Below are 21631 nucleotides of genomic sequence, written 5' to 3'. Positions count from 1 at the left end.
CGCATGTGTTGAAAACTTGATAGATGGACCACACTGCCCACTGGTAGTGCCTGCGCTGGTGGAAAAGCAGAACTATGTTGCCCTCTGTGTTGCAGTTTGTCGCGGCCGTCAGCGCACTCTGTCGTCTTTGATTTCAGCAAATAGTGGACATGATGGGAGTCCATGCACTGTCCAGCTGGTAGCTGCTGTCACAGTTCAACAAATTTTCTGCCAGCATATTTCTACGGATTCTTTAACAAAGGAGTCCCAGAAAGATGTTGCTGTGGACAAAATCATTGTTTTCTCATATTCCATTGAATGTCCAGTGGAAATACAATGTTCAGCAATAGCGGACTTGCTTGGCTGCAAAAAGCAGGTGTAACGTTGATGTTCAGTGCAGCTTTCTCTCATGGTGCGTTTGGTTTGACCTATGTAATCCATACCACATTGGCATGGTATCTTGTAAATTCCAGCCTTTTGTAGTAACAGATTATCTTTTACTGATCCCACTAGGTCAGCAATCTTCAATGGTGGGCGGAAAACCACTTTTACCCGAAATTTTCGAAGGATTCTTGCTATTTTAAACGAAGTGTTGCAGCGAAAGCAAGAAAAGCTAAAGATTGTTCCGGCATGTTCTCCTCTTTATCCACTTCCTGCTTCTTAGTTTTAACTGTTAGTGCCCTGTTAATCTGCCAGATAGAATACCCATTTTCGCTGAATACTATCTTTAGATGGGCGGGTTCTTGAGGTAAGCTACCTAGATCTGGGACAGTATGAGCTCTATGAACGAGTGTTTTAAGCACACTCAGGGTTAGCAATAGGTGATGACAACTTGATGCTTGCAGGAACAAATCAGTAGGAGTGGGTTACCAATAAACTGGATGCCCTATAGAACCATCATTCTTTTGAACCAGGACATCTAAGAAAGACAAACAACCATCTTTCTCTATTTCCATGGTGAACTGGATGTTGCTATGAATGGAGTTGAGGTGATGTAAAAACTTCATTAATTTGTCTTCTCCGTGAGGCCACACAATGAAAGTATCATCAACATACCTCCAAAAAACTGTTGGTTTCAGGGCAGCTGATTCAAGCGCTCTCTCCTCAAAATCCTCCATAAAAAGGTTGGCCACCAAGGGAGACAGGGGGCTACCCATGACAACACTATCAGTCTATTCAAAATATTCTTGATTAAACATAAAATAAGTTAAGGAAAGAGCATGCCTAAACAAAGCAGTGATATCAACAGGAAACATGTTACCAATCAGTGTCAAAGAATCTGCAAGAGGAGCTTTTGTAAAACGTGAGACCACATCAAAACTTACTAGAAGGTCTACACTGCTAAGACAAAGAGCCCCGAGTCTATTGATAAAATCAGCTGAGTTTCATATGTGATGTGAGCACTTGCCTACAAAAGGTCTCAGCAAAGAAGCGAGATGTTTTGCTAAATCATATGTAAGAGCTCCAATGTTGCTCACTATTGGACGCAGAGGAAGACCCTCTTTATGAACCCTTCGAAGGCCATACAGTCTTGGTGGTACACAACCATGTGCTCTTAACCTCTGGGTGGTCTCTTGCGGTAAGGAGGAGGAAGTGCTGAAGTTTTCTGTTGCACACGTCCTGTAGGATCACAATCAATCCTCCTATAGCTAGAGTCACTTAGTAGACCACACATCTTATCTTTACCGTATTAACTCGAATCTAAGCCACACTCGAATCTAAGCTGCACCTGAAAAATGAGTCTCGAAATCAAGGAAAAAATTTTTTTCCCAAATCTAAGCTGCACCTGAAATTTGAGACTCAAAATTCAAGGGGGATAAAAGTTTTAGACCGCACCTCCAAATCGAAACAAAGTTGGTCCATTGTAAGATGAGACACAATTTAGGTCAAATGGACTACAGTAGTTTGGTTAGAGTTGTAAGCTTAACAGTTAAGCTTTACCAAGTAGCCATTGCTATGTGAAAGGCACTCCGTCCGTATTTATACGGGTTCCCTTTCCTTGTCACGTGCTTCGTATGTTTTGAATCGATTGCTTATTTTGCTTTGATCTGTTAAGTGACGTTCTCTTTGTTATAGGTGTTTACGTCACTCTAAGCTGAAAATGCATTATTGTACTGTGTCATGCATTGTTTGTTACATTCTGATAATGACTGTTTATGACCTGTCGCCGCTCACAGCACAGCTTGCTTTTGTGTGCGAAGAACCAAATAATAGACTGTGTATGATAGATGATGTTCTGAACAAGAGTTTAGTGAGAATTATTCTTCGTTTGAAAATCTTTGCAGACACCTCTTTCGTACATTACATTCTGCACAGCAATTAGAGTCATCTTAGATTTAAAAATCTAGTCAGTTGCCATGTTTCATTTCTGACTGTATCACTATTCAGCAGTGAATAATAAAAATATAAACATGACATGATATGTATATTCTTCTGCGTTTGCTGTTGTCTCATTCTAGTTTCATAGTTTATTAGGCAGAAAGAATTTAAATGAGATAGCAGGAAACACGAAAGAATAGATGGCATAATGTTTACATTCTTTTAGCTTTTCTTTTAATTTATTTACTGATGCAGAGGTTTTGGCGCCAGTATTTATCTCGATGAAGGTTTCTCGGGTCTCCAGCCATGTGGTAGCGTTGGTACCTCACGACATTTTGGGAAGTGTCATACTACCCATCTTCTGGCGAAGAGTAGTATTTGTGAGTGCTAAGCATGCCTGTGTAGCGCTACATATATTCGACGGCAGAAGTTACTTGTGGTGACACCTACCAAGATTTTTCAGAACTTCCGCTTACTTTGCATTCTATTCTAAGCCTCAGGCAGATTTTTGGATTGCAAAAACCAGAAAAAAATGTGCGGCTTAGATGTGTGGAAATACGGTATACACACCACGGCAGTGGGTGACTGAGTTCCACTATTCCACCAGCAAGGGCGCTGCCGGCGGGCAGTGTGGTCCACCTATCAAGTTCTCGATGCATATGCAGAATAATTACAGAGCGCTATATATTGCAGAACAGAGGACGTCTTTGTCAGTCTGCGACGGCTCACCTGAATATGACTGGCATGTTCCCAGTTGAAATAACATGCGAGGTACTGAACGACGACAGGCTGCAAGCTGGAAATTTGTTTGAACAGTCAATTTGCCGGGAAAATTTTAAAACTCACACAAGAATACAACAATTTTATTTGCACTGAATGAAATTTGTATTTTTTTTTTCTCTGAAGCTTGGACCATAGTATGAAACTTATTCCGGACAAAACTCCCACTAATGGAACCCAGTTGTAACTGTGTACAGTGTATAAATTAATTTTCATCTTACACCCTCAACAGTCCCACAAAACAACAGTCTCACAAAACACAGCTTTGTTAAAGGCCATCCAATACCGACAATCGGTCATTTCACCTTGTCAATGCTACTTCACAGAAGCACGATTGTGTACTCATCTTTTGTACTAACAATAAATTATGGCTAGCCTTACACTCCCGTCTGCTTCAGTAAAAGAGAACTCATTGATGGGTATGACGTGACCTCAGTGCCACAGTTTCCAGACTCGTCATACTTGTGGAACTACAGCGGGAATGAAGGAAGCCCATTAGCACTGATTGAGCAGCAGCATCTTGATTTGCAAGGAATGCAACCCATAACATTAGGTTTTTACTGATCTGTTTCTGATCTCTACCCCTTCGCCCTCATTTCATACTCTTTAGAGCTTTGCAATTTCACCAGTATAGCTGTCCCCACCCACAGATTAAAATCTATACACCTACATCTTTTTTCTTCTTTGCAATACATTCAGAATATGAAACAATTTTTTTTTTTTTTCAGAGTTAGAACACTAAATCATTACCCTTGACCATGAGGTGGGGATACTTACAGAGCATCATCAGTGAATGAATACTTTATGTAGCTCCATATATGACCCGTATTAGTTCAGTTGTGACTTTTGCATGGTAATAAGAATTATCATTCGAATTGACACCAAGACTCATCTCAGATACATACAATTAGAAAAAGATTTTGCTTGTATGACAACTGCGGGTGTGAATGCCTGAAAGGCATATTACACATCAGTATTTTGAGATGACAGTAATCTACAAAAGAAAGGCTTCAGTACTTAACACAAGAGCTAGGTGGACTACTGCTTGTTTGACACACACTCACAAACAGCAAAACACCTACAGAAAGCAACAGTCAAATTAAGATGGATATTTTAAAGTATCCTAGATATGTCACCTGTAAACACCATTTGTCAACTTGCATAGTTAGTCATAGTTGTATTCTACCAACCTTTGCATTGACTGGAAACAGGAATGGCTGCACATCTGGCAGGTCCCTCATTTCATTCAATATGGTTTCCAAAATGGTAGAAAGTACTACAACGGGATCTGTGCGACGGCGATTGGCTGGCTTCTGCTGACGTTTCAGATAATCACAATGCATTTCATTCACTGCGCGTCTGCGTTTGCGAGAACTGACAGCATCTTTTGGAACTTTTAATAGTAATGTTCTCCTCTTCATTTCTTCAGCATGCTGCAACACCTTATAATTTTTTAAAGTGAACAATGTTATTTACTAATCATATCTGTCAGCAATTTCCATCTTCACCACACTAATTGTGGTATCGATACTACATAGTGAGAACTATATAACATTGATTATTCGGTGATAACTGAAGTAACATACCTTAAGTAACTTGCTAGATAGTTTCACCTTAGTTCCATCAACATTAACCAAGTCTTCATCATCTGCATTCAGTTGCTTTTCAATCTCTTCCTCCTGTTCCTCTGTCATTGCTACATTAACTGGAGGAGCCGGTGCTGATGGTTGGTAAAGTGGGCATGCTTTATTTGTACGCATGTGACCGACCTGTCAAAAATATTTAATATTGTGTAGTCACTGCCATAACACAGAAAGTATGGAGATATATACACTAAACTATTCTGAGTTAGTTCATTAGTAACATGTTCTGTAGGTCATTTTTGTTGAAATAATACAGAAATAGTCTGTTCAATGGCTACATATAGATGTTTTTTGGAGAGTATGGTTACATTCTGATCTTTTACATTGTAGCACGGTGACTTAAATTTAGTAATAATGGACCCATTAAGCTTTAATACTACTCATGTAACTAGTGACACACTAAATTTTAAAGGATTCTTCTTAAGCAAAACATGCTAATAGTCTTTAATGAAAATTCGTGACTGAAATAGGAGTTGCATGAAAGAAATTATTTTAGGCTAGATTTAAAATTTACTTTGCTGTCTGTCACACATTCTGTGTTGCTGGGAAAGTGATTAAAGATTTTTGTGGCTGCATATCTGACCTGCTGACACCCCTAGATGAAAAAATGATTTTTGTTACTTGTTACTAGCACTGTAGTTAGGGACATTGCCATTCTTCTCAAGTTGTGGATTATTTATGATGAACTTCATTAGTGGATACACACACTGTGAAGAGGTTTAAAACACCTAACTCCTTGAAGATATGTCTAACATTGTGTGGATGAGCACCACAAATTATTCTCACAGATCAATTTTTTTCAATCAATCCTTTCTAAGTGATGTGTTAACCCACAAAATCATGCCATAACACATTAATGAGTAGACGTACATGAAATACATTAAGATGTTGATTTACGAATGTTTGGGGCACTGCACAACAATCAAGTGTACCACATATTAATATGTAAATCATAAAACAGCAACAAAGTAAATACATTTTAAAGAGTTCATCTCACATAGACTGAAGTATAAACAAAGCTACATTGGCTGGCAATAAAATGCAATGCCGATTGTAAACAATGAAGCCAGAGATGTAGAAGTAACACAAACAAATTCAAAGTTCAAGTAAATTGAGAAGAAGCCCATGAAGGAACTGGATCTTTGTTTTGGATTTCTACACTTCACAGGCCCATCTTTGCATTCTCAAGGTTGTGTGTTATCTCTCCTGTACCAAACATCGCAATCCAACGTTTCAGGCATTCTCCTGATAAAATTTGCAATTATCTCTTTAGGAATCATCTCACATTCTTTCACGAAGGCCTCCTGTAGGTCCTGTACAGTTATGAATAGTGCCAATGGGCCCATTTCAGGTGGTCCCATACATGCTCAATACAATCCAAATCAGGGTTTTGAGCAGGCTAAGCCATAGCACGAATCTCTGCTTCATCCAAGAACCCGTGCGCAGTTCCCACAGCATGTGAACATGCGTTTTCATGCACTAGTGTAAAACAATTACCAATAAATGGAACAAAAGGCACAACACGCTCCAACAGGATTCCTTCCACATACTGATCTCCTGTAAGGCTTTCATGCACCACAAAGACCAAATCCATCCCTGCAGTTCTACCAAGCGAGGTGGTGCAGTGATGAGCATACTGGACCTGCATTCGGGAGGATGACGGTTCAATCCCGCGTCTGGCCATCCTGACTAAGGCTTTCCATGATTTCACTAAATCGTTCCAGGCAAAAGCTGGGATGGTTCCTTCCAAAGGGCACCGCTGACTTCCTTCCCAAATCTGATGACCTCGCTGTTTGGTCTCTTCCCCCAAACAACCCAACAACTTCACCCTTGCAGTCACACTGATTTATGCCCACACAATCAGAGAACTGTCCTGTCTTCTTGGGCCTGATCCTGGTTTCCTTGTACAGCCTCCAGTTTCCCTGTACCTTCTTACGGTTTCTGGAAATCGTGGAAGGTGTAGTTCCCCATACTTCTGTAACATGATGCATGCTGCAGTCATCTTCCACCAAGCAACCTAGCGATGTGTTTTTAAAGTAGCATGAGAGAAACAATTAAGGCAAGTGCAATGAAAAATTGACATTTCATTGTTTACTCACGAAGCAACACCAACAACTTATTCCATCTAAAAATATGGGATAAAGTGCTACACTTTGATTAATTACATAACTACACATTGTTTATTACATGCTGCATTTTTCGTGCCAGTCAGTGTATATGGTTTAAGTAGATGATGAAGCTGTTGCCCTCTTAGATAATTTTAAAGCACTGCATTATTTACACACTTGTAATCAACAATCCATTTACAGTAATTATTATAATAGTTAATTATGTGGAACATAATATTGGAATGAAAATAATTTTGCACCTCAAAGCTTGTTTCACGTAGAGCTGGATGGGCGTTGAGTAATTACACTCTCTAATAATACTAGCAAAGGAAATGCCAAAGCTATCAAAAACAACTAGTCATATAAAAGACGAACACTCTAAGTTTAATGTATTATGAGAAGGAAAGTTGCTACACACACACACACACACACACACACACACACACACACACTCTCTCTCTCTCTCTCTCTCTCTCTCTCTCTCTCTCATGCAAATGCAACTCACACGCACGACTGCAGTCTCAGGCAACTGAAACCAACTGCGAGCAGTAGCACCAGTGCTTAATGGGAGTGGCAAGTGAGTGGGGGTAAGGAGGAGGCCGGGGAGGGGAGGAGGTGGATAGTATGGTGGGGATGTGGACAGTGATGTGCTGCAGGTTACGGAGGGAAGAGGAGACATGGGGAGGGGAGGAGGAGAGAGGAGCGGAAAGGAGAGAAAAAAAAGACTGGGCGTGGTGATGGAATGATGCCTGCGTAATGCTAGAATGGGAACAGGGAAGAGGCTGGATGGGTGATGACAGTGGCTAATGAAGGCTGAGGCCAGGAGGATTACAGGAATGTAGAACGCACAGCAGGGAAAATTCCCATCTGCGCAATTCAGAAAAACTGGTGTTGATGTGAAGGCTCCATATGTCACAGGCTGTGAAACAGTCATTGAAAAGAAGGATATCATGTTTGGCAGCGTGTTCAGCAACATGGTGGTCCACTTGTTTCTTGGCCACAATTTGTTCATGTCCATCCATGCGGACAGCCAGCTTGTTGATTGTCATGCCTACATAGAATGCAGCACAGTGTTTGCAGATTAGCTTGTAGACCACATGACTGGTTTCACAGGTAGCCCTGCCTTTGATAGGATAGGTGATGTTAGTGACTAGACTGGAATAGGTGGTGGTGGGAGGATTTATGGGACAGGTCTTGCATCTAGATCTATTACAGGGGTATGAGCCATGAGGTAAGGGATTTGGAGCAGGGGTTGTGTAAAGATGGATGAGTATACTGTGCAGGTTTGGTGGACGGCGGAATACCACTGTTAGATATAGTGCTGAACTAGTGTAATGGCTAACATTCCTGCCTGGTAAGCAAGGCGACCCAGGTTCAAGTCCTGGCCGTGGCACAAATTTTAATTCATTTCTTCAGCTTCCATCATTATTGTGTCATTCTGTTGGCAGAGCAGCAAATTCAGAAACTGCTGGAGGGCATAACGCAGCTCCCTCAGGTTTCGTTTGTGACAGCCAAGTCTCGGGACACCGCTCTCATTTCTGCACCAAAGTTTCGGGTGCTTAGGGCCAGGAGGAGGATTGGGCCATGTACCGTCAACAATTGGAGTTGCACTTCGTAGCCTATGGCAAACCAAATTTTCAGTGCAGTTCTCACTTTCTGGCAAGTGTAGGTGCACAAATCTTTCATTTGTGCTGTCAATTTTTCCCAGACTCTGTGATAAACCTTTTGCATTTCCTTTATGTTTTTGTCTTCTTTAAAGGCAAAGAGAGAAGATTAAGCGGTAGCCCATCATAGAGCCTATGCCTACTGTCATGAATTTTTTGACTTTCAGTTGTTAAAAAACAGAGGACTTTTTCTGGTACCAGTAGGAGGAAGGAAGGATTCGCACTCAGCTAGTGAACGAGTGAGAAGCACGCGATTTTTTGCGAGTAATTGTAGACCACCATTATGGGGTCGCTATGAATAAGTGAGGAGTATGTATTTCATATGTGCACCGTTTAGAAAAATAAAGTACTGTTTTATTAACAGAAAGGTCGTGCGAGTTATTATTTCAAATAGTACAATAATTACAAGAACTGAAGCACACCTGTGTACTTTGGAAAATTACGAAGATCCAATAAGCTTAATGGGAACACGGTCAAGACTACAAAGGTGAACACGGTGACCAAATGTAGCATTATAAAGAATGGTAAGCACAAATCTACAGCGGAGAAAGAAACTACTTCGCCATGCAAAATAATATGAACTAATACGAACTTATTTCCAGGCATAGATCAGCTTATTGTGCTTGTCATTCACGACAAAAAATTAATCTCATTAATTCAATACATTCTAAAAAGCCAAGCATTTCAACATTTTATTATCATCTATTCCATTATTTTCTTATATTATAACTCTCGTTCAGAGGACTTAGGCTACCACTTATTGGAGGAACAGTTAGTTTCACATTTTGGTTACAGTGACAGTCGTTTCCAGTCGCAGCAAAATGCTCACTTTGTTATGGGCTCCTGGACAACAGTCTTCTGCAAAGTGTTTGAATGAGCATGTTCATGCACAGTGTCCAAACAGGGTGTCTAGAAGTCTTGTGTGAAGCCTGTTGAGCCACCTTCACTCAAGTTGTGTGCAATGTTGTTGTACCATGTGGCACTCAGCTTTGTGTTCACAGAGTTCCACAGCAGCAATCCTGTTGCTCTCGCCCCAGGTCTTGCCTGTGATGTCACTGGTGTCAGATCAGTATATTATGGCCAGCTTTGCTCTCAGCGTCACATCCGTCGGTAGCAGCCCTGTTATGGCCAGCCCTCTAGACATCATCACAAGTGTCGATGTCAGTCTTGTTGTTTGTTTGTCCATCGCCAGCCCTGTGCCAGTGGCCCTCGGCTGCCCCATCGACACCACTGTCAGCCACCTCGTCTGTTCTGCCGTCACCAGCCTGTCCCAGCCATCCTTCCTGCCGTTGCCACATCTGCCTATGATGACACTGAACCAGTCATCAGTCCTTCCGTCACTGACCCTGTCCTCACCAGCCATCAAATTGTTACAAGGTCTGTCTGCAGCATCATCGGACTGTCTGTCAGTCTTCTTGCTGCCGGCCCTGTTATGGCCAGCCCTCCCGACAGTGCCAGTCCCATCAACGCCAAATGCCAGCTGCCTTGTCAGTGTGTTCAACGCTGGTCCTGCTACAGCTGGTTTTCTTCCTGCTACCACCCCTGTAGCTAGTGTTGTTGTGTTTGCTCCAACTGATGTTGCCAGATCAGCCACCAGTCTCACAATTCGCTCTGGCACCATCGATCATATCACATGTTCTGCCAGGCCCTCAGTTTTACGCAAACTCCACCAATGTTTTGATTAGATCATTTTTTCATAATTAATAGTTCAATTCTGTATTTTTATGCAAATAGTACTGAGTTTCTTGAAGTTGTTACACAATGTTTATTTACTTTATCTATTCTCATGCATCAGATGCCATGGGTTTTACACTCCATGATATGTACTCAGAGGTTTATGTCAATTCAAGGATTCTTGTTATCTTCATTGTTTTTGGTTCTGTTCAATACTGTGGAATCAAATGCCAGTAGTTAGTTTGTTATTCCATGGTGTTTTTGGAGGTCGTTGTTGGTGGCGAAACAATATTGAGGGAGACGGTTTGTCACTGGTGTCCAAGTGCATAGTGAAACAATGTCTAGGGAGTCAGTTCACCACTGGTAGCTGTTGTTGCTTGCCCATGTGACAGAGCTGGTCTAGCGCCTCCTAGTCAGGCTCCAGCACCTCTTCAGACAGAATGTATACTAGATGCAGTGTATGAAAGTAACATGCATTGTGCCATATTCTAAATAAATAATTAGGTACAATGTATGAACATGAACCTGCACACTGGAAAGTTGAATTTGAGTATCACAGAATATGGAGAGAGTGGGATAATAGAGTATATTTCTGCATGACAGTAACACAGTTATATAGCTACAGGAAAGGCTGTGATACAAATCTACTCTACTCTGTATCCAATAAGAGAGTGGCAAATATCAGTTTTCCTCTGATAGGTTTCCTGTTTAATGTGCACCGTTTTACTTTACTTCTAAACATTTTGTAAATGCCACATAAGATAACGAGCACGAATGTTGAGAGATTTTACTTACATTTCCACAGGCACCACACTTCAGCTTCAGATCTGGCTTCAGTTTAGCTCTCTTCCTCTTAGGTGTAGAGTTGACATTGGGACTAGGGATCTGTGTGGGGATGGGTGGGGTGTGTGCTGTGGTGGGTATAACTGGTGGGGGCACCGAGGGTGGTCCAGAGGGGGTTCCCGCACTTGCTGTTGAGCTGCTACCAGGCGTGTCGCCGCCTCCACCCATTCCACTGGCAGCGCTCGGACCGGGACTGCTCGTGCCATTCAGTGTCATTCCTAATGTACTTCCTCCTCCACTGAGGTTACCCAGAGGAGTTGAACCATGACGGAATCCTAGAAGTCGTTCACGTTCCTGATTGCGTTTTATTCGCCTCAACTGTTCCTGGATGCGACGTTTTTCCCGTTTCATTTCTTCCTTTTGATGCTCATCCAGAGTTGCAAACTGTCTGATGAATGCTTCATCTTTTGTTGTTCTTATCTTTAGATATGTGTCAATAACAGCTGGCTTTCGCACAATTTCTACCCGTGTGTATTCCTTGCCTTCAGCATTTCTGAATGTACGGTAGATTTTCAACACGCGACCTAAATAAAGAACATGTCTTTTAAAGTACAGCACAAATGTACACAGCCTCTAGAAGCTGCACTATGTTTACATATTGAATGTTTACCTGTCTGGGAACCATAGCCGCTAAGTGACTGATTGTCTTCATCATCTTTTTTCTTGTCTTTTCCTTTACGCTGTTCTGGATCTCCGTCACCCATAATCATCTTCCTCAGCTCTTGTCGCTCCTGCTCCTCTTTTTCCAAGGAAAGCTGAAAAGATGAAATGCCATTAATGTGTGCTGTAGAACATACAAGATCAAATAATCTGTTATTGTTTGACTGTTTGATGAATTTTTGTGGGAGGCGAGCATAAACTAAATAAAATCTTTAGTGAAAGCTTCCTCAAGGCCATCAAATGTAGAACCTGAGATGAGAGACAACCCCCTTCAATCCTATTTACTAACTGCTTGCTATGGAATTTGTGTAAGAAATATCAAAGGATTGAAGATCTTTTGGAAGACATCTCAGAGTTTCACTTGCACCCAGAGAGAGAATATTACAAAACTTGTATGATGAGATCCTGAATTTAACAGTCCTCTAGCAGAAGCGATAGAACACATGTGAAGGCCAGAAGGGGAACAAATGTGCAGAGCACAGAATTACGTAAAAATTTACTGGTAAAAGATACAGCAGAAAATTCTTCGGTATTGTATACAGAGTGAAACAGAACTCCATTGACAAAATTGCAGATGCTGTCCACCGATATTTTGTGAGTATTTCGGTATAAGGGACCCATGCTCCAGTGATTCACTACAGAATAGGGTCGGTCAAAAAGTAATGCCTCCCATTTTTTTTCTACTTAAAAAAATTAAGTTAAGTGAAAAATTTGAATTTGGCGCCATTCCTCAAACCTTCTTCTGCAATCCACTGCAGTAGTAACTTTCTGTGTCAACAGGTGGCAGCACAGCAGAAGTTTGTAAGATGGCCGACATCGATGTTCGTTTGAGACAGCGTTGTGTGATTGAATTCTTGAATGCAGAAGGTGAAACGCCCATACGCATTCATGAAAGACTGAAAAAGGTGTATGGTGTTGTGACAGTGGATGTCAGCACTGTTAGACGATGGGTTCGTCGTTGTAAGGAAGCTGAAGGGCAAACACCGTTGACTGACGAAAAGCGGAGCGGCAGGCCGGTGAGTGCAGTGACTCCACACAACATTCAGCAAGTTGATGACATCATTCGTGGTGACCGTCGGGTGACTGCAGATGAAGTGTGTCGCATTATTTCTCTTAGTAAAGGCAGTGTGATCACGATTATTAAACAATTGGGGTACTCAAAAGTTTGTGCACGATGGGTTCCAAGAATGTTAACCGATCAGAATAAAGAGGCAAGGAAAACAATAGCCTCCCAACACTTGCAGCGCTTCCGTTTGGAGGGAGACGAGTTTCTGAAAAAAATTGTGACCGGGGACGAAACATGGGTGCAATTTTTTGAACCCGAATCAAAGAGGCAGTCAATGGAGTGACGTCCCACAAGCTCGCCGAGGAAGAAAAAATTCAAAACTGTGCGATCGGCAGGGAAAGTTATGGCAACAGTTTTCTGGGATACAGAGGGTGTGATTCTGGTTGATTTTTTGGAGCAGGGATGCACAATAAATTCTGTTCAATACGTCACAACCCTCAAAAAACTCAAAGCACGTCTTCAGCGAGTTCGCCCAACAAAATCAATGGCAGATGTTCTTCTTTTGCATGACAATGCAAGACCACACACCAGTCGTCACACCTCTGACGAGATTGTCAAAATTGGATGGGAAGTTTTGCCTCATCCCCCATACAGCCCTGACCTGGCACCATCAGACTTCCATCTGTTCGGGCCACTAAAAGAAGCTCATCGTGGGATTCATTTTGAAGATGAGGAGGCCGTCAAAACATCCGTGCGTCAATGGCTTAGGAAGCAGAGCTGTGATTTTTACCGTGCTGGGATACATGCCCTTGTTCAAAGATGGACCAAAACTGTAGAGATGGGCGGAGATTACATTGAAAAATGACAAAATGATCCTCAATGTTGTGGTTTTCAACCTATGTAATTGCATTTAAATTTCCTGACAATTAAACGTAGAAAAAAAAATAGGAGGCATTACTTTTTGACTGACCCTCGTAATTATGCTTTATTCAGTTTGTTATCACAATAACATTTTTTCTGTGAAAATACTATCAAAACAGTGAAGAAGTGGGATCAACAAAATGTAAAAATGCAAGACAGAGCACTGCAACAACCCTCAGTACTTCGATGTGGTTGCCAATGCAGTCACTGCATGAACAGCTCAGGACAGCATCATTGTGCAGCTCTTACGCAGCACCCAGTGAATCCATGCACGAGGTACATTCAGACAACTCTTCCACTAGTATACTTACCCATACAGTTTTGTATCACTGTTAACTTACAACTAACACTGCTGGGAAACAAACCACAGACAGAAACGAGCAGTAATGAATGTAAGCTTGAGGGCAAAGAGTAAAGTGGGCATTAGTGTTAACAGCAAGTATGAGTGAATGGCACATGTTTGTTTCCAAACAAGACACAAAATGTGTACCATCAACATTTGCACTGTTGTGCAGATATTTTCAGTGCAATACAGACATAAAGTTAGGTGGGTGCAATAAACCAAATGAAATTCAATTATTCTGTATGAGCCACCCAGAGACCATAGATCCCTTATATCAAAATATTTATAAAATAGCCCTGAACAACTTCTGAAATTTTGTTGGTGAAGTTCTGGTTCACCATGTGGAGAAAGTGGCTCTGAAAATTGCAAATTTCAATTATATTGACCTATATTCTACTTATCTCATACTCTGATATATGCAACTGGAGAAGTACACCTAACTGTTTTTAAAAACAGAAAAAAATATTTTAGTATTTTTTTAGCTGCATGCTCTTACGAGAAGTGAGGCACCTAAAAGCAAATGATAACTGAATTTTACCACGTTTTGGATGAAGTTGGGCAAGTGGCATGCTCTTTGCTTGCATGGAATCTGATATGCGAGCCAGTCTCCACTTCACGTATACACTGATCATCTGGATTAAAGGCTGATGAATATGTACTATTTGGTCCACGTATAGTGACACCTTAATAGGAGGCTTTCACTTATGTCTGTCAGTTTATGTATTTTAAATCATGATAGGATAATACAAAGTAGGTGAAGTTCTAAGTTCTTTCATATTCTAACAAAAATTAGTGCAAAATACAAAACTTTGCATTCATATGTCATGTGCTCCTCTGGCTCAAAAAACATACACATTTCCCTACCACATTCTGCTTGCCGACACTATTACTGTCTTTTCTGACTACCTCAGTTCTCCTCTTCGCAAAGTAGCTTTATGAGAATGGATGGTAGATTCGTGTCATGATGTACAGTAAGTACGTAAGAATCTTGTAAATAGTACCATATTTTCTGCTTATGGTAGCTTCAAGGGGGTTCCCCTTGTCTATGCTTTTCCAGTGACTGTGATCTCAGATATAGTTCTTCAAAAGCCATTATTCTGCTCTCTGATTCGCTGTCAGTTTCACTGATTCTTCTTATTTCAAAAGCAATCTCTGCTTGCTGAGTATGACTTTAACTGTGTTCTTAATGTACCGTTTCTTGGGTACACTGTCTTTTCCATCATCTGATGTGGGTTGTGGGGATAAGGAGGAGGCATGGGGTGGGTGGGGAGGATAGCTGGGTAGGGATGGAGGAAGGTATAGTGCTGCTTGTGAGAGCACGCAGGGACATGGTGGGGAAATGGTAGGTCTTCTAACTGCATTCAGGAGAGTTGGGGACAAGCGGAAAACAGAGTAGTTGGTGTATTGGTAAATAGAAGGTTGAGTAGTGCTGGTGTGGGAGCAGGCAAGGGCATAGTTAGGTGGAGGACAGGAACTACAAAGGTTTAGGCCAGTCGGGTTATGGGAACATAGAATATATTGCAGGGAGTTCCTACCTGCACAATTTGAAAAGATGGTGTTAGTAGGAAGGATCCAGATTTCAAGGCTGTGCAGCAGTTATTGAAGTGAAGCAGATTTTGTTGAGCAGCGTTTTCAGCAACAGGAGCACAGTAATTGCAAGTTAGTTAGTAGACCACATGACTGCTACCTAGCCCTGCCTTTGGTGGGATAAGAGATACCTATGATCAGACTGGAGTAGGTGACAGTGGGAGGATGTGTGGGACAGTTCTTGCATCTAGGTCTTTTGCACGGATATGAGTCGTGAGGCATGGGCTTGGAAGCAGGGGTGGAGAATGGGTGGACAAGGATATTGCAGAGGTTTGGTGGGCAGCAGACCCTGTCGCCTACTGCACCCTCTATCCTGTTATCCCTCCCACTACCCACCCCAGGCCGCCTCCTTTCTTCCAGCACACACTCCGGACTGCTGGGCATGTCCGACACAGGTGCAGTTCGCAGTCTGGCCACAGTGACCAGATACAGTGGTCATGGGTGTGCAAGTTGAACTTGTGTGAATGTGTATGTGTATTCTACTCTGGAAGAAGGCCTTTTGGCTGAAACCTAACATGTATAACAGTCTTTTCTTTGTGCCTGTCTGTGAGGCGGTGTCTCCTCCATATGCTAAGTAGCAATCTATCCTTTTTAATAATATGGTTGCAGAGTAATAATGTAGATGCAAGGCCTATTGCACAAATGAGTCTCATACTGTTCAACAAATGAAGCTCACTGGTACAATGAAGTTAACAGCTTCTTCTTCTTCTTCTTCTTCTTCTTCTTCTTCGTAACCAATACACAAAGCTGAAGTGCAGCCAAACACATGGTGCAAACCATTTATACTCAAGTAAAAATGTAATACTGGAAACTAGGACAATTTGAGCCCTGCGGTGATCTTGAGCCCAACAGGGAAAAAAGTTTCACTCTGTTGTCAGAGCCAACAGCTACTCATGAGAGTAGTAGGACTATGCAGAAACAGTGTTGCTGGTGTGGACAGATTTGTTGGTTCATATACTGGCCACCAGATGCACTGTTCTGCCTTCGATAGTGTCATCCCATAGATTGTCCTGTGGGATTTGGATTTCAGGAACTCTGGATCATTTCCTAACCTTCACATATGATTTTCACATGCATTCACTTGTAATATAACATTGCATTTTGTAAAATGTAGTTTATTAAATGGTTCCTCCTGATAAAGGGTGCTTGTATGACTGATCTACATGAGCCTGAAAATAATATCAGCTCTTCTAACTCTAAGGCATCAAGGTTTAAAAGTAAGCAGAACTAAGCTTTCTGGAGTGAAAAAAACAAGATTGAAAGAAAAAGACAGAAAACAATGTTGAATGAAACTAGCTCAGATGATGGCGGCGACACTTTTAGCCTGTACTTACCTAAAAATAGTGACATCACCTAGTGCAGCGGTGATGAAGATTATATAGGACACGTCTATAAGCTCTGTAGAACCATTGTTAATCACTGAAAACACAACAAAGATAAAAATCTGTAAAAGTAAAAGCAAGCCACCTTGCCCAAAAGGAAGACCATCTACACCAGGGGCGACCATGGGGTGCAAATCTGCGTGCATGCACAATGTGCTGTATGTTGTGTGTGGTTCGAGGCATGGCCTGTCTCTGAACTACTTGCTTTTTCTTGGCTTTGCTTGGTGCTTTCCAGAACTGCTCGGTGCAACACGACATTTCATTTCTTCCAGCATTTGCTGTAGCATTTTTCTATTGTCACGACTTTCTTCAGTTCATCAGAATTGTGGTGTCTGTGCCATATATCCTTTGCGATTTGTTCATTGTATAAATTAAGTTCACAGGTCCAATGACTGTTTGTGCAAAAAGAGGGCGTCTAGCAATTTATTATCACCAGATTTTAAAAAATAATGCAGGGATTAAGGGAGGGAAGACAATTCTCAAAATCTATTATACATTTGCATAATCAACAAGTACCACACATTTGCTATGGAATTAAATTACAACACCTTTCAGAAAGAAATTAAGTATTTACATAATGACAAGAGAATAAAAAATAAAAAGATTGAAAGAAGATCTGTATGGCATTCACTGTTTTGTACATCAAGAAGCACTTTGTGCTATATAAACACATAGAACACGTGATGAAAATCAGTGGTACAAATGCTAACTTTACTGAAGTTGCACACATTACTACACCATCAGTTGCAAGAGTTTTTGATGAATTGAACGGAGAGTATGAAGATGTTAATATTATTGTGAAGTACGTTTTTAAGCCACAGGGCATGCCTGCAAGGAACCGATCAAACAGCAATGTAATTCCCATTTAGAAGACAAATTATTTTATTTTAGAACTGTCCACAAGATCTAAGTTGCTTTTTCTAAGGAAGAGTTTCCACATGTTTCCATAATGAGGTTGTAAATGTGATACAATATTTCAATCAACATACCTATGTGAAAGGCTGTTTTGTTAATGAAACTAATAAGTCATGGTTACGTGGCAACTTGAGTGACAAAAGTCTACAAAGTTGTCTGTGTCTGTCCATATGCTGACAGTCTGTACCAAATATAAATGCTTATGAAAATGTGTTTTCTTTGTGATCAGTGTTCTAGAGGAACAATATGAAACCAAGCCACATGCAAGCCATTCAAGTTCCTTGCGAGAGTACGTGGTGTCCTCCTCCTTGCTCCCCCAACCTCCTTCACCACTCCTTTCTCATCTTCACACTCAGACAGCATGGCATGGCATGGTATTGTGACAGTGCCACGACATTTAACAGTGCCGCCATGACAGTATGCGCAAACGGCGATAGAGGCGCTCCGCAACTCGGCGGAGCGCCACCTACCTACGAACGGCGCTGGCCGCATGTCACGGCACAGCAGTCGAATAAGAGATACTGAGTTGTTATCATGTAACCAGCTATTGTTTCTAAGTGAGTGTGTTTGAATATCCATGCAATTATTGGTGATTAAAGGTTATAACACATGGTAGAGGAGTAAGTGCAACACTGATCCACACATATAAGAGAGCTCTGCAAGCAAGCAGAAGTCCTGGCCAACCCTGACATAGACAAATCAAGTCTGGATGTAGGAAACTTTGTTTGTGTGAAACTAAATGACAAATTTACCCAAGAATGGTCCTTCAAACAAAAGAGGAAGTTTCTCTGATCGGACACACAGAGCCCACCAACAAAGCCATGAAATGGCCAACTTAAAAGGATATTCTGTTCTACAAATGGGAAGGCAGTGTTAGAAAAATAAAATCAACAAAACCTGAAGAGACATCATTTACTATCATTTTGAAGCACAATATATAAATGCTTGCAATTATTCCCAATTCTTGGAAACTTGTTCAATGTTTTTATGACAACATTCCTTGTTTCAAATAAAAGCATGTGCTAGCAATCCCTTGCAGATTTTTGCTCACACATTTCCCACAAATACATGTATTATTCACTTTGTTGTTTTTACCCTGCTTAACACATTTTTTAAAGCTAACTACATTTGCATTTTTTTTTATTTTGTAACTCTAAGATATTCTTCTAACACAATATTTCAGTCCTCCTCATTCAACACAGTACAAATTGTTACTGAATCACTAGGAAAAAGGGCTAGGTTCAATTTACCCAACTGTAATAGCAACATGGACCCAAAGGAAATTGACTTCAAAGCAAATTACTACTTGAAAAACATGTACTGAGCAAGTTGTTTCCTTGCAAATACTCTGATGTGAAAAGAACTTATTATTTCTGCTAAATATTTTTTTTAAACCAGGAAAAAATAAAATGTTGTGCTCAAGTAGCTATAGTTTACAGTATGTACGTTTGTGGAAAGCACCCTTCTAGAATGATGGGGGAAAGGGTGATAAGGGGTCCATACAAATAACTTTTGCTTACCAGTTTCTAACCTAAATCTATGCTGATGCAAAAAGATAACATCACCTCCAACACAAGAGTTCTAGACAACATAGGGACATCATGTACCAACATTGGGAGATCAAGTTCACTTGGTAAGAACTAGAGTAACATTAACATGGCATATTAAAATAACCAAAATAATTTGGATTAGGATGCAAAAATTAACGAATACTCATAGAAATTTCTTGTTATGAAACTAATATCACATCATGAAACCAAAATGGTGGTCTAAATGACAGCAACATCATACCATCAAGATAAGTCACAGGAAGTAAAGGAGTTCTGAAACAAGAACCTATTATTCACATTAACTATTTCACAATTTCAGAATGAGGTTTTCCCCTGCAGCAGAGTGTGTGCTGATATGAAACTTCCTGGCAGATTAAAACTGTGTGCCGGACCGAGTCTCGAACTCGGGAACTTTTCCTTTCGCGGGCAAGTGCTCTACCGACTGAGCTACCCAAGCACAATTCAGTTTGGAAGGTAGGAGACGAGGTACTGGCAGAAGTAAAGCTGTGAGGATTGGGCATGAGTCGTGCTTTGGTAGCTCAGTTAGTAGAGCACTTGCACCCGAAAGGTAAAGGTCCCGAGTTCGAGTCTCGATCCGGCGCACAGTTTTAATCTGCCAGGATGTTTCTATTTCATAACTCACTCTGAATGAGACAAGGTGGAAAAAAGATACATAGACAATTGGAAAATATCACATCACAGTATATCCCAAAGGTGAATTAACAATTAGTACAGTTAAGACATCCCTCTTGATACTTTTTTTTGGAAAGTGAAATCAATTAATTGAAAAGTAGGAGAAGACTGTAATGTTACAGACTCTACAAGTCACACAAGTTACACTTCAGAAGCTTCCATATGTTTTTCTGGCTGTCAAAATATGCCCTACCTTCAGTTTGAAATACACGTATTGCCACTATTACATTCCCTTATATACTTACTTGTGTACTTGTCTTTTTATTGGACAGCATGTTTTCAATATTTTTGCCCATTTCTTCAATATCTGAACTATCTTCATCAGAGCTTTCACCTTCATCTGTCGAAAGGACTTCATTTGATGATAATACTCTATTCTGTAACTCAAATATTCGCTGACACTCTTCCTTGTACCTGTGAAAATACATATACCAGGAACTTAATATAAAGTCAGTTAAGAGAAAAATAAATAAAACCAAAGTGTTAACACATTTTTTTCACAATTCTCTTTCTCTTCTGGGTAAAATAATCCCTCTTTCTGATCTGTGGACAGTGACTATTCAGGTGGATATTGTAATTAAGGAAAAACAAAAGTGGCATTCTATGGCTCGAGCATGGAATATGAGATCACTTAATTGGATGGGTAAGTTAGATAGTTAAAAAGTTGGTAGGTTGAAGTTAGATACCGTGGGAATTAGTGAGGTGCAATGGCAACACTAGCAGGAATTTTGGTCAGATGAGTACAGGATTATATACATAAACTCAAATAGGTGTAATGGATAAGTAGGCCTAACAATGAGTGAGAAAATAAGAATATGGATAAAGTACTATGAAAAGCATAGAGAACATAGAATGGCCAAGATGGACATGAAGTGAACACCCATCACAGTGGTAGAACTGTATAAGTCACCTAACTCCACAGATGATGGTTCAAATGGCTCTGAGCACTATGCGACTTAACTTCTGAGGTCATCAGTCGCCTAGAACTTAGAACTAATTAAACCTAACTAACCGAAGGACATCCATGCCTGAGGCAGGATTCGAACCTGCGACCGTAGCGGTCGCCAGGTTCCAGACTGTAGCGCCCAGAACCGCACGGCCACTCCGGCCGGCCACAGATGATGAAGAGATTGTGAGACATATGATGAGGTACAAGAAGTCTTCAGATAATTAAAGGAGTTGAAAATTTGTGATTGGAGACTGGAATTGGACAGTAGGAAAAGGAAGAGCAGGAAAAATAGCTAGAGAACATTGACATCTACATCTACAACTACGTGATTACTCTGCTATTCACAATAAAGTGCCTGGCAGAAGGTTCAATGAATCACCTTCGAGCTGTCTCTCTACCATTCCACTCTCCGATAGTGCACGAGACAAACGAGCACTTAAATTTTGTTGTGCGAGCCCTGTGTAGATGGGTGCCAACAGAATGTTTTCGCAATCAGAGGAGAAAACTGATGATTGAAATTTCATGAGAAGATCTCACAGCAATGAAAAACGCCTTTGTTTTAATGATTGCCACTCCAATTCACGTATCATGTATGTGGCACTATCTCCAATATTT

At 40.9% G+C, this 21631-nt stretch overlaps 1 protein-coding gene across 1 annotated transcript in view; it reads right to left on the bottom strand.

Moving 5' to 3' along the window:
• The window catches only part of LOC126266823 (transcription initiation factor TFIID subunit 1-like), a 223120-nt gene that overhangs the window by 33975 nt on the left and 167514 nt on the right, over positions 1-21631 (bottom strand). Inside the window, exons 17-21 of the mRNA XM_049971374.1 lie at positions 20313-20481; positions 11621-11765; positions 10963-11534; positions 4665-4847; positions 4269-4511 (exon numbers count right to left, since the gene is read on the bottom strand). Of these exons, the coding sequence (XP_049827331.1) occupies positions 4269-4511; positions 4665-4847; positions 10963-11534; positions 11621-11765; positions 20313-20481 (1312 nt within the window). The remainder of the gene's footprint in view (positions 1-4268; positions 4512-4664; positions 4848-10962; positions 11535-11620; positions 11766-20312; positions 20482-21631) is intronic.

Source organism: Schistocerca gregaria, chromosome 4 (genome assembly GCF_023897955.1).
Source record: "Schistocerca gregaria isolate iqSchGreg1 chromosome 4, iqSchGreg1.2, whole genome shotgun sequence".
Lineage (NCBI taxonomy): Eukaryota > Metazoa > Arthropoda > Insecta > Orthoptera > Acrididae > Schistocerca > Schistocerca gregaria.
The sequence above is the reverse complement of the archived record's forward strand: the minus strand, read 5'-3'. Positions and strand labels throughout refer to the sequence as shown.